Here is a 17,527-nt window from a genome sequence, read left to right on the forward strand (position 1 = left end):
TGCGGCAGGCAGGATCTCTAGTATCTTTCCATGCTGGCTGCAGCGGCTTCTTTTAATGTAATTTCTTAATGAAACACGGCTCTCGTGAAGGTTTAGATAGTTTATATAACGAATTTTGTAACTAGTATTTTTTATAAGTAGTACCTGGTGTAACTGATGAGAATACCGTGGATAAATAAAGTTATTTGACTTTGATTCTTCTGACTACACCCGTGGTAAGTATCAGTTGTGAACGTTCATTTTCATCTCTAAGGCGTCTTATATTGTGGAACTGTTCCACAAAAAACGAGGTGCGATTAAGTGGCCACGGGATGCTGCTCATTCATCGTGGGACGGATTGATATTCCTGAACCTGAGCCGCTCATTTATCATATGAAACAAACCTGGCGTTACTGACGGAACCTAACGTTTCGTCTGAGTTAGGTCACTTAAAGTACATAATTTGGTCGGTACAAGACTAACTTGAAAATTTACGATGGATTGAAAATGATATCTTTGAACGAAAATCCGACTGAAAACATCTTTTACACACGAAATCGGTAGACTAATACGGTTAGTTAGCGATACCTGTTTGGTGTCCTAAGGCCGAGATATGTGATCAACTTAATAATAATTAAATGCAAAACCTCGGAAATATTACTGTAAGCTCAAAAAATACCTGTCATTTTACACTTGATCGAGAGAGACCCTCGCACCTCCGCCGCTCGCCTCACTTGAAAATAATTAACAACCCTACTAACCCGAACTATTTTATTCCTTGGACGTTCGACTTAGCGGGACTTCAGTTACCGGTACTCCAAGTCAATCGTCTGGCTTTCTTACGATTTCGCGGGTTTTGTTCCTCCAAGCAAACAATAAGCAAGGGACCGTACAACAAAAATGCTGCAGGTATACGTAGGACACCCTCTACCCCCGCACACAGACTACCCCCTAACAAAAAGGATCGTTACGTCCCTACAAGAGCAACTGTTTTGTCGCCCACGACACAAGCTGAATGTATTTATATGGACTGTTTCTAGTTGGGTAAACTGTGTAATACGGGTTGCTGCATTTTTTCAGATGTAATTGCTGTGGCTTGGGCATTCAAATTGCAGTAATCAGTAATAAAATACTTTCCTGACGAGGTCTGAACAGTTGTCATAGCTCAAGGAGGCTCACTGTACTTGTTTCTTTTTTGGGGGGCGGGGGGAGGGGGGGGGGGACATCCAAACTTAACGTTCACTCTACAGCTGATAATCAAAGCCTGTGAAAACTGATAACTCATTTTTCACTGGTTTGTTTCTGTAAATGAAAACCAAAAGCACACATCAGAGTTGGTAGTTTTATTCTTTTTCGAAGGCTGTGGAAACACGGTGCCTCATGGGCAGGTAAAAATCTATGGCACAACCATTATCATTCTATTTTAACATGAAAATAAAATAAAAACATGGAACAGTTGTTCAAGTAGCATTCGTAGGAATTGCTCCTTCGCTGTTAAGAAGTTAATGTTTGTTTTCATTACTGAATATTATAGCCTCTTGCTGTCGTTTGCGCTAACAAAGTGGAACTTAATATCACAAGAGTCCGGTTTGTTTGTTTGTTTGCGATAAGGAAATGATGAACCTAAATCAAAAAATTTCGCTTGGCTACCTAACTTTATTCCCATCTATCTGCGGGCTTGGTAATGCACTGACAAATGTAAGATGTGTAATGGGAAGATCATGTGTGAATAAGATTAACATTATTTATCTTGTGAACCACTGCGCCAAACATTTCTCATCAAAAAGAAGACAAGTCCACCGTGATTTGCCCTATTCATGCAACGGTAAAAATCGACACCAACCCTTCCCCCCACCCATTCTTTGGTCAAATACAGGGACTATTAAGAAATTCTTCACATGTACAAAGACGTCCTAGAATACACTGCTTCGAGCATTCTACTCTTGTTGAACCAGATGGCCGGCCTCGTACAGGTTATCCACCTCCAGCAGACCAAACCATTATTAAAATATTTTACAGAGTCCTTCATCTATAAACATACAAAATTATCAAGGTTACAAACAACGAATGAGCCACTAATTTGGCAATCTAGCCTGGACCATTCACTAGACTTGTCTGCGATTCTACCAACTCCTTCAAAGGAGACCTGAAACACGAACAAAATACATTTTTGTCGAAGAAGAAGATACCAAAATCACAGTTCATAACATTACCTACAAAGAACACTTCTCAGGGTGGCGCATCTCCAGGATCAGAAACCGTCTTTGCCGTGGAACTAATAAATTCTTTAGTATGTGAATAAAAATCCTGCCACATGACCACTCTCTTGAGTGGTAAAGGAACTTTGCCGTGATGCAGTTTTTTTATATTTTATTATCTTATTATCTTAATGCTCTCTAAACAGCCCTCAAATCTGGCCACTCCTGCTAGTGAAGGCTCAATGTTACTCCTTTATTCTTTCTTTCCTCTATTCATAATATAAATTGTGTGTAAATGTTCTGCATAGTGTGACTAAAGAATTGAACAGTGAACTCATTTACCGAGGTGTCTCTTGATCCAGTTTACTCTTCTTTGACAACCCTTGATGTGCCACGTCTTTGGTGAACTCCACTGGTCCATTGTCCATCTTTGCATTTGCCAATTTGTCCTCGTGAACATTGTTCAAGGGCTGTGCATCAAACCCGAAAGAAAAGAGGGTTAAGAGATATAGAGGATAGTACACGGCAGTGCGAAAATATGAATTTTATTTTCGAGTGGTAAAGTATCGTTTTTAACATGAGAAAATAAAACTCATATCTTCAAGCAACCGTGTAATTTTCTTTAGATTATATAGACAAATCTATCGCTCACCATTTTTTATTGACTGTTTGCATGAACAACCGTGAAAAGCGGGAAATGACGTCATCTCATATCCTCACTAGTGAGAAAATGGAAAATACGCCACTCGGGTCACGGATGTAGTTCGTAAGAATTTTACAAGTGGTATATTTTCCAGTAAAACACTCGTATCTATATAATAAAGAGTGTTATTAAGCGGATGCTCAATAGGGATTTACTAAAGCAATGAAATATTGAGCTCCCTTAAGATCCATTTTAATGTCGAGTAACTTTGCCTGCAGTTAATGTTATATGATTCATTGAGCTTGACACAAAACTGTACCCCTGTCCTTCATCACACTAACTCACCAACACTTCACATTTCAGAGCGTCTTCTCCTTCTGCTGTTCCCTCTTCTGTCAACCTGAACAATGAACAAAAGAATTCACATAAGTCGCGCTTCTTAATAACCAATATTTAACTAGAAAGCTTAAGGAGGTTCTGGGTTGAATATTAATCACAATAAAAAATTGAAATGACTAACAACAATCAATCAATCACCGAGAAATGAACAAAAATAACAAATAAGTATAGAACGTTGATAGCGTAACTCATAAACTCGAAAACTAGGTAGATTTAAATGCTAACATACATTCACAATTCCGAACATTTTTACTTAAATTGTTCCAGTCCTTAACAGTATGAAAACCTATTATGCTTCTCTTTCAATGAAGTCAGATTTAAATTAGATGATAGGACACTATTTTTACCCTTGTTAAGACAACGATGATAATGCCTGCATTGATACAGATCAAGCCAGTTGAGAGCCTTCAAAATACCTCTGCAGTAGTGGTCACCGCCCTTTTTAAAGAAACCCGGTTTCTTGAACAATCCAGGGACACGCAAAACATATGCACAATACCAAAAGTAGGCACCATCCTTAAATATATTAGTTTTTCAGGCCATCTCACCTGGAAAAAACTTCTTCACATGTCACGCCAGTGGTTTCATCATCTGAAATATCATCATCACTATCATTTGTCGCCAGTGGCGCTGAACTATCAGCAGAGTGGCCCTCGCACCTAAATAAAAATTAATTTTGAAAGCTGATTAAAACTAATCCACGACAAAAAGTTATTTAGGTTTTTATCTTACTTGTTCTTGTAGGCTTATTTTAAGCTAGTTTTAAGGGAAACTCTAAGGGAGGTTTCCATTTCCATATAAGTTGTCGTTCAAATTGGTGCATTCTGTTTGCGAAATGATCAATCAAAACTAAGGGACAAAAATCCTTTGGAAAAACCTTCATTGAATCTTGAGTAATTTAACACCAATCAAAGTTAACGTTAACCCAGGATTAGCTTAATCTGGCTTTGAACAACTCGGCCCAGATGTTCCATGCGTCCAAATATGGAATATGGTGGAAACCTATCACAACACTGCACTTTTAAAACGACCAGCTCACAATAATAATTACAATTAATTCATTACAATTGTAACTAGTAACAATCAAAGATCTGGGAGTGCGTTTGATGTCACCAGGCTCTATTTCATTTGCCAAGTTGGTGATGAGGTCATCCACTTATCCGCCCCTGCAAAATCTGCGAGGGGTGCCAGATAAGCGTCCCAAGATCCATTCATCCACTGAATCAACATTGTCCCATAAAATCTTGACTCCAACCTGTATCACTGAGGAGTGCCTTCTTACTACACTGGACATCGAACGCAAATATTCAGACCCAACAAAATCTCCGTTTTCTTGTTAACTTGGGCAACCTTTTAGGACGCAACAGGTCTCAGTGCAAGAGAGCCCTTAAAACCAACCCCTTCTCACTGTTCTTATTCAACGCTTGGCAACGGGAACAGCATTGATCATTGTGCATCACTAACCTGTACAAGGCTGCTCTGTCCAGGGCTGGAGAGGGTTTTGTATGATCTGTGGGCTTGCTGTCTTCACCTGGATCGCGACTGACACCAAGATCGTCTGCACTGGACACCAAGCCTTGCGCTCTGTGCAATGGATTCAAAAATTTTATGATTAGGTGCTGGGCAAAGACAAGAAACAAACTGATTAACTAAGAAATATGATAAGTAAAAAAAAACAACAACAACAACAACAACACACATACACATTGACTTCTCTCAGCACAAGCTGAAAGCTACACAGGAAATGAAGCCAGCCAACTTGGCAAAGTACATAGTATCACGAACACCTTTCACCAATTCAGATCACAACATTGAAATGTTATGTGGCAGATGTAACTTATCTATGAAGCCACTTGACAAACTGTGTGGTTAATTTCAACTTGAAACATGCTACAAGTACTTCAGGAAGGCGTGCCAAAGTGTAGTCAAAACTTAGAAGAAACTTCAAGTGGCTATAGTAACACTAGCCTGCCAGGCAAACGTTCCTTTTCCTTCTCCCCCACGCTAATCCCTCACTTCGCACGCATGCCTGATTCATTTCTTCGTTCCCCAGTTCTAGTGCCTGCCACAAAGGCTATACAAATTGTATTGTGAATGCTGCAGGAATAACAAATTGGAAGTAAGAAGGGTGAATGTAATGCACACCTTAATTCATCTTGCTTGTCTGGGCTTGCATCTTCTTTGACAACTGCATGAAAACAAAGAACATGTCAAGTCAGGTAGTAGAAGAACGACGGAGGAAACACACGATGCAAGGGGTTTTGTGGTATGACTTCCCGTATGTGGTATGGCTTGATTAGATAGCTCTGTCGTGCAAAGCACTGCACCTGTACCACAGACATAGTGGGTTGGAATCCTGTTCAAATTTTCAAGCCTGAAAATTTTTCATGCTCTCTTTTCGCAGCTCCTTACATCGATAAGTTGCGTCAATTACCTCCAGTATGATTGGAAAATTGCCAAACTACATTTTCATTGAAATTCTCCTCTTGAAATTACAGGAATAGACGCATTCCATTGGAGCTCAAAACATACAGAAAAACAATTTTGCCATCTTATGATGTATATCAAGAATCAATGCAATGTTGCTAGGAGCCCTGTATGTGGGCAACTAACAGGTTAAATCCTTCCTTATCAGACCAGAATTGTATGATACAAAGTGTTTCATTAAAAACACCTTTGCAATTTTTTGGTGGCATGTCAAAGCAAAACAAGGTGAATGGTTATCAGAAAGTCTTATTACTCACTATAGGCTGCCCCTGCTTGTGAATTGGGTAGTGGCGTCTCTGTTTCCATGGCAACAGGCAAATCCACTGCATCTTCTGATGGTTCACTAAGAAAGACAACAGGCAATACCAGTCAGGTTTGAGAGCATAACAACATCCACAGGTGTAAACCATGAGATGCATGTGTAGCTACAATTACAATATTTATTTCGAGAGAAAATACAGACAAGTGGGGAAAACTCGGCACTAAAACCCAAACTATTTGGGGAGGCGTCATGGCCTAAAGGTTAGGACACCAGACTTGTAATCTGGAGGCCCCAGGTTCAAACCCGTTCTGAACACTTGGATTTGTTTCACGGTAGCCCTGTTTTCAAATCCAAGGCCACGCTTTGTAAAAAGCCAACTGGTTTGCCTCCCAGTGGACTCACCAGTTGGGGTATTTAACATACGTTATGTTCAGTTTGTATATTTATTTCACTGATTTATAGTGTCCCCAATTAGTGCTACAGTGCTAAATCCTTCAACAGTTAAACAGTTTTTACTAAAAAATAAGTAGTCTTATGTGTGCTATAAATTATGCTCAAAAATGAATAACTGTTAGGCACCAGTGCTTTATTTGTTTTTCTGGCATACAATTCACTTTGTTGAGATGCTTTCTATTTCTGTTTCAATACAAACTTTGTGCTTGTCATAAACTTTCTTGTAATAACAGGCTGACTCTCACTGTATGCTAGGAAAAACAAACCTGCTTGGAGCCATTCTAATATCAGTGAAACTGTCAAATGTTGCCCATCCAGTGTCTGCTGTTGTTGTCGGGGTGTCACCCCAGCCCACATCTGATGCATCCATAGAAACTGCTTCATCTACAGCTACTTCCTCAGGTTCAAATGCCATGGGCCAAGCTGGAAAACACAATGTTACACAATCGTACCAATGTTATACTAGACTAGCTAAAACACTTTGTACTATGTAAGTAAGGAAAAAAATCCAAAACTAAGCCCTTCCAAACATATGCCCCCTAAATTCAAACCACAACAAAAGCTCCTATAATAAGTCCCTCCTGGTTTTGAAACGTGAATTTCTCTAAAAACATGTTCCTCCATAAAATTTTAGAACTTGGAAAAAGTCAACAGAATTTCAGGGAAGTCTAGATGCTGGTGAAAAACTTGAGACAAGTGATTTGACTGTGAATACATACCATCACTTGGATCTACATCCATTTTGTTATCCGAAGCAGGCGTAGAAGGGGCAGCTTGTTTTACTGGTGAGCCGTGAGGACTGTTGCCAGTTTGAAATGGGGCATCAGGAGCTTTACAACCAGGTGACTCTAAATCATCTTCACTATCACTGCTGTCACTGTCGCTTCCTCCCTCAGGGGACAGGGTGCTGTAGTTGATAAAACACAATATTGTAAATCACGGATTAAACTGAGGAATCAAATCTTCTGTATAAATTTAAGTACTGAAAGGAAACCATTTCATTTCCCTTTGACCATTGCCCTAATGAGTAAATGTGGTCCACACAAGAAAAAGAAAACATTTTGACCCAAGTGGAATTTGAACCCACAACCCTCAGCTTTTGATAACAGCTGCTCTAGTGACTGAGATAGGTAGATGGCAGCAATGAAGGTGTAGGTTATGAGATTATTCTAGTTCTGGGAGCCATAATGGCTTAAGGCAAACAACATCAAACATCTGCACCTCCTCTTGTAGGCTACACCTCTCCAAAGAAGACACCCTAGTCAAGATGCTCTATCACGGAGAGACTTTAAGAGACTCTTGGGACCTGGGCTATGTAGGTTTGTTGTCATGCACTCCACTGTTACGCTAGCAATCTACATGTGTGTGACCGACACTTCAGGTGACTCTTGTAACAAGGGTGTCCAGTGATGGAGGGTTTGACAATAGATGTATTATGTTATATTGCGTCATCCTAGCCAGAATGCTAGTCCATACTGTTAACTCTCAACATTTTGATAGTTTTTCCTGACTATTCTCTGAAACCAAGTTCTACACTTGCATGATCAAGTGGGGTACTGTGAAATAACCAGTCTAAGAACGCAAAGCTTACAAGCTACAAAGTTTTGGTTCCTATAATTAGCATACAAAAACACACTGCCTTCAGTGACTTAGAGGCATACGGCTTCTCAATAATTGCTGTTCAAGAGAACAGGTAAACAGCAACAGTGAGAGCCGTGAAGATACTTTAATGCAGAGCATGTCACAAACCTTTGCCTCGATTCAACAATGGATGAAAATGTCAGCTCCTTTTCTTCCCAAATATCCTAAAACACACAGTTTTGTATTTTTAATTAGCATATAAACAATCTGAACTAAGTGAATAACTCATTTGCTATGGACTAGATGAGTTATACCTAACTTGTAGTAGCTTGAGTTTGTTCTGCACCAAAAGTTTAAATAAGCCTGTCTGCAGTTATTTTGCCTTCCTTCTTCAGTTGATCATTAACCACTTAATTTTCACTGGAACCCTTTAGCAGGCAAGGAAACCAGAATTCTTACTCTTTCCGGTTACTTACTACAGTGGAACCCCGATTTTACGATCATCAATCTAACAATATTCCCGATTTAATGATCAACATTCTGTGTCCTGGCAAAAGTTCAGTTTAGAAATCCGGAGTTCATTTACAACGACATCCCAATTTAACGATAGGATTTTGCTGTATCTTGCCATACCTTAAAAACGAGGTTCCACTGTAGCCAGTGGATGCGATTAATCAAAACTTTCTTTCTTAGCACGAAATTTGTCCTTTCTGTTTCCCCTATATGATTGGACATTACAAAATTGGCTTGCACAGATAGTACAATAATTACTGGGTGATGTCAGAAAATATTTGTACCCCAGGATGAGTGGTGTGAATATCTTTATCATCCTTGCCTTTGGAAATTTCACAATGCTCAACCCTTCTTGCCCTCAAAATTCCACGATGTTGTTTGTGGTATGGTACAAATATTTTCTGGTACCCGTCAATTACGACGATTTGTTTCAACTGCATAATTTATGCAAACTGCATGCTGTTACCTCCTCATCACTGCCACTATCATCAAACTGTTGAATTTTCTCATTACAACAGGCTTCAAACAATGCTGAGTTGGGCTGTGTAGAAAACGAAAACGAAGATTAAAGAATACTGTAAACGAAAAAGAAAAAGTTTTAGGGTTACATTTAAAGGGAAGAGTGTATGAATTAAGGCCCTAATTGATTTTTGATGCAAGGTAAAATTCTCCTTTTGTTTCACAAGTAAATACAAGGCAATTTGGAAGAAGACTCAAGCAGAAGTCACTCGGGGCTTTTAACCAGGTTGCAAACAGAAAATGGCAAAAATGACTATGTGACCATTATTATCCTATGTTTGTCGCACACTGTTTTCCATTCCAAACGTGAATCTCAGTAGTTTCGCATCAGCATCAAAGGTCAGATTTATTTTTCCTCATTCTTGTTTATTTACTAAATTCCTGTCTATTATTTTACTAATTCTTTTTAGTAAATGTAGACGTGACACTGACATCTGTTGTTTACAGTAAACACAATACTAAATCTCCCCCAATGTTTCTGAAAGTGTTGCAGTAAGGACATCTGAAGGTGTGGTTTGAACTGGGAGTAAAAGTACTACGAGACAAATCCAAACTTACATTATCTTCATGAGCATTTATTGAAAAGCTGATGTCACCAATTCTGTCAAAGGGTCCTCTGTAAAAACAACAAACAAAGCAAGAAATTAGGAAGAAAGTCTTTGAGCTGTTCACCTTGTGTATAATTTTATTTATTCATAATAATTGTTATAGTAAGCTCTAGTTATTAGTTGTTTATTTATTTATTTAATTAATTAATTAATTATTTATTTATTTATTTATTTATTCAATCATTCATTTGCTACTTAGTACAATTCATAATAGGACGAGATGGTAACATAACAACAAAGTAATAAATACAATACAAAAAGTAACAAACAGCACTCTAAATGTTGTATCACATTTAAAATTGAATAACAATTTTCATTAAATTTTAAATGGCCAATTCTTGGCCATTTTGTCATGCTTTTGTGAGTGTCTGTTTGAGTCTGTGTGTCTGCTGTGTGAGTTTGGGCCTTCTTGCCAACTTGTAACTTAATTATAATTTAATGTACATAGAAAAATTGGCTGCATGGATTTGCTAGCCCCCATGGTTATTCTAGGCAGCCAGCACTCTAATTGCAACTTAATTTAATTCATGAATTATTACAAGGTAAGAGTACAAAGAAACATTGTTGCTGTATTAAATGATTTGTTTTTTTTCCTTGTGGATGGCTAATCAACATCTATTTTTTTATTACCCACAACACTAAACTCTTACGTAATTGAGTCGTCAGGATCGTGAAATTCTTCTTCATCAAGGCCAAACGTGTCCATGAATTCTGTTGTTATTTGCTGCATCTGGTACCGTGAAAATGCCTTTAGGTTGAAAAGAAAAATACAAGTCCCACACTGATCATGACAACATTACACAGCGAGGCTCCAAAAATTATATTTTTAACCACCCATAAACCTGATTTGGGGCGTCCAAAACTGGTAGGACAAAGTTCTGGTTACAGGTCTTGAATATGTCTACCAAATTCCTATCATGCTTCTGTCTCTTTTAAGTATGCTTGTTGCTGATGCAACATTATTACTCCAAAAATTCAGAGATGAAGAACATTGAAAGAAAAGTACATCTTCAGGAATAATTATGACAATTGCCCACTATTACAGTAATAAGTGTCTGCTAATTATAGGGTTACATTATCAGGGTACGGGTTGAGGTCACACATAAGAATTTTCTGTAATAAAACCAAACCAGTTGCCAAATTTGACTCTCTCAAGTTTAAAGTGGTACTTAAACAATGTTCAAATTTGACTTTGACAATTCCAGGGCTTGGGGCACAACCAACCAAAAGTTGTTTTTAGATTGCTTTACGTTGTTTTAGCTCAGATTCACTCTACTTGTTTAATATGCTGCTCTGTACTTCATTTTGTGATAACAACAGAAATCTTTCCCATCATCATAGTTTTTTACTCATAACAAACCACAACAACTCTGAGCCAAAACAACAAAAACCGATCAATCTAAAAAGCACTATAGGTGGACCATGCCTCAATTAATTCCATTTTGCCGAGTTCCAAATTATCTAAACGAAATCTAGTAGATAAACTCACAATCAAGCACATATTTTTTGGTCACTTTACAACAGTGAAAATCTTACTACAGTTGCTAATTTTACAAACAAGATGAAGCTTTGGCAGTCACTGACAATTGAGTGTGAACAAGTGAAAGTAAAGTAAGCTCCCCTTTTTTCCAGCAAAAGAAGTTGATGCATAACCTCAACCATTGCACCCTGTTGCTAAATTCACACCTGCTGAAGTGAACTCTCTGTATGCAGGAAAGAAATTGGCTTAAAATCGTCTTCGTCATCCGAGGAAGATTGAAAATGATGACCAACCTGAAACCAAACAATGCCACAAAAATCATTATACTAGCGCTACAGATGGTAGTTTCAGAAATGCACTCTATAAGAATGACGGAATTAGTATCATTTATTTTAGAAATAACTTTAAGTTTTCCTAATTTCATCTGAGTTATGCCATAAAGCAAATGAAGTTCTGGAGAACAGCAAATGCTGTTGAAGCGTGGGCTTAACGCAACTGTACGAAAACAAGTAATGACTGTTTCCTAGAATCTCTAGAATCTTGGCATGGCCTAGTGGTTAGAACGCCGGACTCGTAATCCGGAGGCCCCGGGTTTGAGTCCCGGCAGGGCCACGCTCTGTAAATAGCCAACTGGTTTGCCTCCCACCAGCTGCGATTTTTAACAAATTCATGTTCAGTTTGTATATTTCTTTCATTGATTTATAGTGTCCCAAATTAGCACTACAACGCTAAATACTTAGACACTTAAATAAAGTGATTTATTTATTTATTTATTTATTTATTTTTATTTCATTACTTTCAGGTTCTTGCAAACATGCGTGACTGTCTGTGTATGGTATACATTTCACTCACCAGTTCAGACAAGTTCTGTTTATTGACATCTGCTAACTTGCCTGTCACAAATCCATTCCACCTCTCACGCACTTTCTCTGGTAAGTCTGAAAGCCAAACATATTTTTCATACGCAAACCACAGTTCTACCATAGGAACAACTCATACATGTAACTGCATAGTATCCCATGCAACTAGTTAGCTGGAATTGATCTTTCTTCCTACTTTGCTGTTTTTTCTTAAGAATTATATACCTGATTGTTATACTTATTGATTACTTAGCCTAAATTGTAAATTTCAAAACTCTATTCAAATTTCAAAAATACCAGTCATTCGTGACGTGGATTGACTGTAATAGGAACCTTGGTCTGGCCAAGCTACCAGGTAATCCATGGTACTGTAGACACAAAGTTGTTAGTATCACACAGTCAATGTGGCAAGATGCAATTTGACAGAATAAATTGGAAATTCATTTTTCTCCATCACTAACAAGACATTGAAGCACTGATTGCATGAAAAACGTGGAGGAGCTATCCCTTTATTCTGCAGGTCCTTGTTTAACAACTTGAAAATTGCGAAAGAAATGTGATGCTATTGTTTTAGCCTGGTGAATTAATGAGAGATCTATTTTTCAGCCAGTGACACAGGCATACTCAGAGAAAGAAAATCCTATCAACTCAATAATTACTAATAAATTTATGAATACATGAGCCATATGTTTTGAACTGCGGATGAAAGATTAAATAGAAGAAATATCCTTGCAGGCAACTTAAGAAGCTGTTAAAAGAAAACCTGAAAACAATTCAGGCTTGAATGGGATTTAAACCCATGACCTCTGCAATGCCAGTGCAGTGCTCTACCAACTGAGCTATCAAGCCAACTGGGAGCTGGTCATATTGTGAGTTCGTAATATACCCGTGAAGGATGAACAAATGAACATGAATACATGAAACATAAATTTTGAACTGCAGATGAAAGATTAAATAGAAGAAAGATCCTCGCAGTTAGTACACAACTTGAGCAGTTGTGAAAAGAAAGCCTGAAAAAATAATACTGTTAACTAAAAATTCAACAATTTTATACAGTCAGGTTTGTCATGACAAGAAGTACTCACCAGTAAATATTGTTTCAAGAGCAGCCTTGTTTTTGCCTTTCTCTAAACTCTGCACAATACTGTTTGCAACATTTGTCAAATGACCCATATAACCCTTCTGGGGATTCCCTTGGCCTCTGTATAAATTAAAGCAGACACAATGCAAGAGTCTCATTAATTTATTTTGGTAAATTAATAAAATGTTGTTACAATAGTCAATGGGATATTTTTTGAAACATCACTGCCCTGCCACTCATCACACCTTGCGGAAAGAAAATCCAAAAGTTCCTTTACTTTGCGCTGAATGATAAGGAATTTGGTTCTATAGTCCTTGCATTTTGAAGGAAACCTGTACTTCTCTTAAATTTGCCTAGTACCATGCCTTAGTCAAATGGTCTCCAATTTCTGACAGCCAATTGTTGTTGTTGATGTTGTTGTTCTTTTTTTTTTTTTTTTTGAAGGGTAGGGGGGGACTGTTTATTTCAAATGGTAATTTGTGGTCTTGTAATTACAGACAAAATGTACTTGACAGAGGACACTTTTCTCAAATGTGTCAGGTTAATCATATTAGTTAGGCTGTTAACTGCACCAGCAAAGTATTAAATTAGCCAACACCACTGTAACATTTATTTAAATTATCCGTTCACAGACAAAAACATGTCAAAGTATTACATTTTTCACAAGCATAAAGCATCAACAATAATGACAAGTTTTTTTTCAACAAGTGGCAGAAATTTGAAGCCTATATACCTCTTACTAACCAAGTTCGAGGTCCGTACGGTAAGTTACGGACCAAATTTTTTCCTATTGACTTATTTTGTGCTTGGGCCATAAATCAACGGGAAAAAACAAGGATCCCTAACTTACAGTACTAACCAAGAAAACAAGATTAGTAAAATATTTATTACATCTTTGAGGTTAATTGGGTGCTCGGAAAAGAAACTCTTTTCTAATTTAGCAGACCATACAGTGAAATACAGCCCACAAAATTGACCAATCATGCCACATGTACTACCTGAGATATAATTATTATAATTATTACAGAAGTTCTTACATCTCTGATTCAAGGTCATCCCACTCTTGAAGGATCCTTTGAATGATTTGACAATCTTTAAACAACTGTTCGCAACAGACAGAAAAAAAAGAATAGTTAGCAAGCTTGCAGCTACAGTGTCACCTAAATGGCCAATCATTGGAGAAATCCACAGCACAGGCGACTCATGCTCTTGTATAATAACAACTTTATGACACATAAGCCTCCAGGAAAACCAATTATATTTCCAGCCGAAGGGCAATGATAAGTATGTTAATCAAGCACAACCAATGCTGTACCTGGAACAACGTCTAAAAAGTGAGAAACAGAACAAAATACAGAGTTTGAATGGGAATCCAACATCATACAATGGCAGGAAGATTTTGGTAATTTCAATTTTGAAGAATTATTCCAAATGTGAGTTGTTTAAAAATTCACAATTCGCAACAAAAAGTCATTAGCCTGCAGCAATATTTCTCGGCAGAAAAAAAAAAAAGATCACGTTTTGAAATAACCATTAATATTATACTCAGGTGTCATTCATTCTCTTTTATTTAACACTATAATCAGAGACAGATAATGCATTGACTGATCAAATTGTGCTGATTGACTTTCATAATTATATCAGCACTAACCAGGATGGGTTACAATAATTTATTTACTGTTTGGTGTATTGCAAACATCAGTAACAAACTTACCACATCAACTAGAGGAGTACATTGTTCCCCATCCTCCTCGGTCGGGGGATTGTTTAAAACTGTGGTAATACACTTCTCCACTTGAGTGTGGAGAAAATTATTCCATGAATACTTGAAAAATAACTCCTGCAAATGAAACACAACAATTTGTTTAAAACAACTTGAGTTCATCCTTTAAAGTCTGAGAATTACATGTCACACTGTCGTCGTTTTTCCAAGTGAGATTACAAAGTTAGCCAAGTTGAACACACGCACAGCAAGACCGCATTAATCAATCTAAAATTCTCAAAATGGTCTGACATCAATAGCACAATGAATACATCTTGCAACTAAGCGTTAGCTACATACCCATAAAACTTGCAAAGTTCCTAGGTTAGCTAGCTCAGCATTTATTGTATCACTATTGGTAGCTAATATAGCAGCGATCAGCTTAGAGGCTTGAAGTCGAGCATTCCCAAGGGGTGGGTCTAAGGTTCCTATCGTCGTCAACATTGGCTTCATCTGTGGAGAAACAATAAAACGTTGTCAGGTGGCTTACAGAAAGGTTCAAGAGTGACATGAACAAAATGTCTCAAGACATACAGTAACACAAGGGTAAATAAAGAGTGACAAGCCTGCATGGCTCCCTCATGTATGCTTCAGTCTTTAGCTTAAAACAAAACTGGGTTTTGAAGACCTACACCACTCCCATATATTTGTAGAGGGTTTGGAAGATTTAATAGAGCTTTGTATTTAATCATCATGTGTCGAACGCGACCACCCTCGAGGAATTGCTTAGTGGCCGCTTAATAGAGGTTGGCCACTCAATAGAGGTTCGTCAGAAATAAACACCAGGCATGGTAGAATCTTCACTTTATTACGTATAACTACAAATCATATAAAGTGCGAAGTATAAAGACATGAAATAGCCCACAACGTTAACGAAAACAAGAGTTCATACAGTACTGACAATTATCAAACAAATGTCATTTGTTTAAACACGAAGAACAGTAACTCTTTGAGGCCTATTTGAATTTGCTTGTTACAGGAAACTGTGGTCGACATTAAATTTTACGTTTCCCGCAACGTGCTTTGTTTTTCATAAAATTGAATAAGCAATAAAACGTTACGTTAACAATTGAGCCAAAGAAAGGGTGTTCAAACACGAAAAATATGGAAACATGAGAATAAAGTAATTTCCATGGTTGGTTTAAACTGTAACACTGCTACAAAAGCACCCCCCTATAACTTAATTGTTCCACATAAGCACCTGCAGTGTCGTTGAGGGGTGCAACGTTTTGTTTTTCCTCTCACACACAGCACTTAATCAAGGGCAACACATTTTCAAGGAAATACAGTAGTTGAATTGGAAGTTGGCTAGCATCAGTGTAAGCCCTGGCTATCACAGGCACCCATCAGCAATAATAAAAGTTAAACGAAAAAATTTCCGTAAATTTTAAATTTCCGACGAACCCATCAGCAATTTATTTATTTAGCTTTGTTCAATATGGACAGGGATACCGCAACAGCTAAGGCCAATTACTGCGGACCCGGGATATACGCACAAAGACCAGACCACAACACCGGGAACTACGTCCCCTATTCTTTGCGAACAGTGAGTGGGTTCTTTAACGTCCCACAGATCTATTAACAAACAAGGTTTGTGAGACGGGGCCTACGGTTTATCGTCCTTATCCGAGAAGACTAGAAAGTCTAACCATTTGCAGATGTCAGAGCAAAGGCAGCACTTTCTCCTCAGTTATTTAAAGACCCTGAGTGGTGGTCCGGCCTGGGTTTGAACCCGCGACCTCCCGCACGGTAGTCCGGCACTCTACCAACTGAGCTAACCAGTCGGCAATGCAAGGCAGTTGGTTAAGCCTGGTTTTCAATGGCGATGCAAGCACAGGCACAAGCAAAAGAGCTTTACTTGAAGTGAAACGAATGTGGCACAAGCACAAGCAAAAGAAAAGGAAACATTTTGATCTTGTGCTTGTACTTGCGCATGTGCTTATGCTTATGCGAAGCTGCTTTCACTGTTAAATAAGGCTGCACTCTTATGCTTGTGCTTGTGCTTGCATCAGTAGTGAAAAAGAGGCTTTGATGGGGGCATAAATGTAAAACAGGATGAATATACTACAGTCAGAAGAATTAAGAACAAAAACAATATCAAAGGAAACAAGAATGTGTTATGACTTACTGGTGGAGGATCTACTAAAAGCTGGTGGAAATCTTTGAGCCTTGGAGTCAAAGCTGCTAATGTAGCACTAACACCTGCAACAAGAACCACGCACTGGTTTATTAAATAAATCCTTTTTCAATGATTCTTGGAATATTTTACAGCAGTCAAATGTAAAAAGCAAATGGCACTTCAGCGTCATGAAACTTGTATCAGTATAAAGGTTTTCCATCATGAAATTTGCATAAAAAACACTGCTAGACATACATGTCCAAAGGCATATTGAACAAGGCGGCAAAACAGATGGCTTACGGTTACTCTTTTGATCTTGAAGCTTAAGTTTTTTAAAAAACAGCCAAAAGTTTTGGGTTCAAAGCAGAGGGTTTCACATTCTGACTGTGGTTTGCAATGGCCAGAACTACTCATTTTTTGCTGTAATGAACATGTGGACCTTGGAATAAAACCTCTGCTAAAATAAAATCCCAAAAGTCTGGCTAAACATTTAAATAATTTATTTGTAAAAAATAATTAATGACAAGACATGGCTAATGTCATTCAAATGTGGCATGAAGATGTACAGTCTTCCTGGAACAGA

General features: G+C 38.0%; 1 protein-coding gene and 2 non-coding genes across 3 annotated transcripts in view; 1 reads left to right on the forward strand and 2 right to left on the reverse strand.

Moving 5' to 3' along the window:
- Positions 1-1,307: 1,307 nt before the first annotated feature.
- LOC146470211 (serine/threonine-protein phosphatase 6 regulatory subunit 3-like) overlaps positions 1,308-17,527 on the reverse strand; it is a 28,792-nt gene continuing 12,572 nt past the window's right edge. Inside the window, exons 12-31 of the mRNA XM_085122244.1 lie at positions 16,954-17,027; positions 15,126-15,278; positions 14,778-14,903; positions 14,101-14,165; positions 13,068-13,183; positions 11,975-12,060; positions 11,329-11,415; positions 10,293-10,390; positions 9,593-9,650; positions 8,982-9,056; positions 8,171-8,226; positions 7,141-7,328; positions 6,688-6,844; positions 5,964-6,049; positions 5,365-5,407; positions 4,684-4,803; positions 3,768-3,878; positions 3,166-3,220; positions 2,520-2,647; positions 1,308-2,125 (exon numbers count right to left, since the gene is read on the reverse strand). Of these exons, the coding sequence (XP_084978370.1) occupies positions 2,068-2,125; positions 2,520-2,647; positions 3,166-3,220; positions 3,768-3,878; positions 4,684-4,803; positions 5,365-5,407; positions 5,964-6,049; positions 6,688-6,844; positions 7,141-7,328; positions 8,171-8,226; positions 8,982-9,056; positions 9,593-9,650; positions 10,293-10,390; positions 11,329-11,415; positions 11,975-12,060; positions 13,068-13,183; positions 14,101-14,165; positions 14,778-14,903; positions 15,126-15,278; positions 16,954-17,027 (1,940 nt within the window). The 3' untranslated portion in view covers positions 1,308-2,067. The remainder of the gene's footprint in view (positions 2,126-2,519; positions 2,648-3,165; positions 3,221-3,767; positions 3,879-4,683; positions 4,804-5,364; positions 5,408-5,963; positions 6,050-6,687; positions 6,845-7,140; positions 7,329-8,170; positions 8,227-8,981; positions 9,057-9,592; positions 9,651-10,292; positions 10,391-11,328; positions 11,416-11,974; positions 12,061-13,067; positions 13,184-14,100; positions 14,166-14,777; positions 14,904-15,125; positions 15,279-16,953; positions 17,028-17,527) is intronic.
- Positions 11,665-11,734, forward strand: Trnat-cgu (transfer RNA threonine (anticodon CGU)). Its single transcript has one exon. It is a non-coding gene; the product is annotated as a tRNA-Thr (tRNA).
- Positions 12,759-12,831, reverse strand: Trnaa-ggc (transfer RNA alanine (anticodon GGC)). Its single transcript has one exon. It is a non-coding gene; the product is annotated as a tRNA-Ala (tRNA).

This window comes from Pavona decussata, unplaced genomic scaffold (assembly GCF_977016875.1).
Source record: "Pavona decussata unplaced genomic scaffold, jaPavDecu1.1 SCAFFOLD_114, whole genome shotgun sequence".
Taxonomy (NCBI): Eukaryota; Metazoa; Cnidaria; class Anthozoa; order Scleractinia; family Agariciidae; genus Pavona; species Pavona decussata.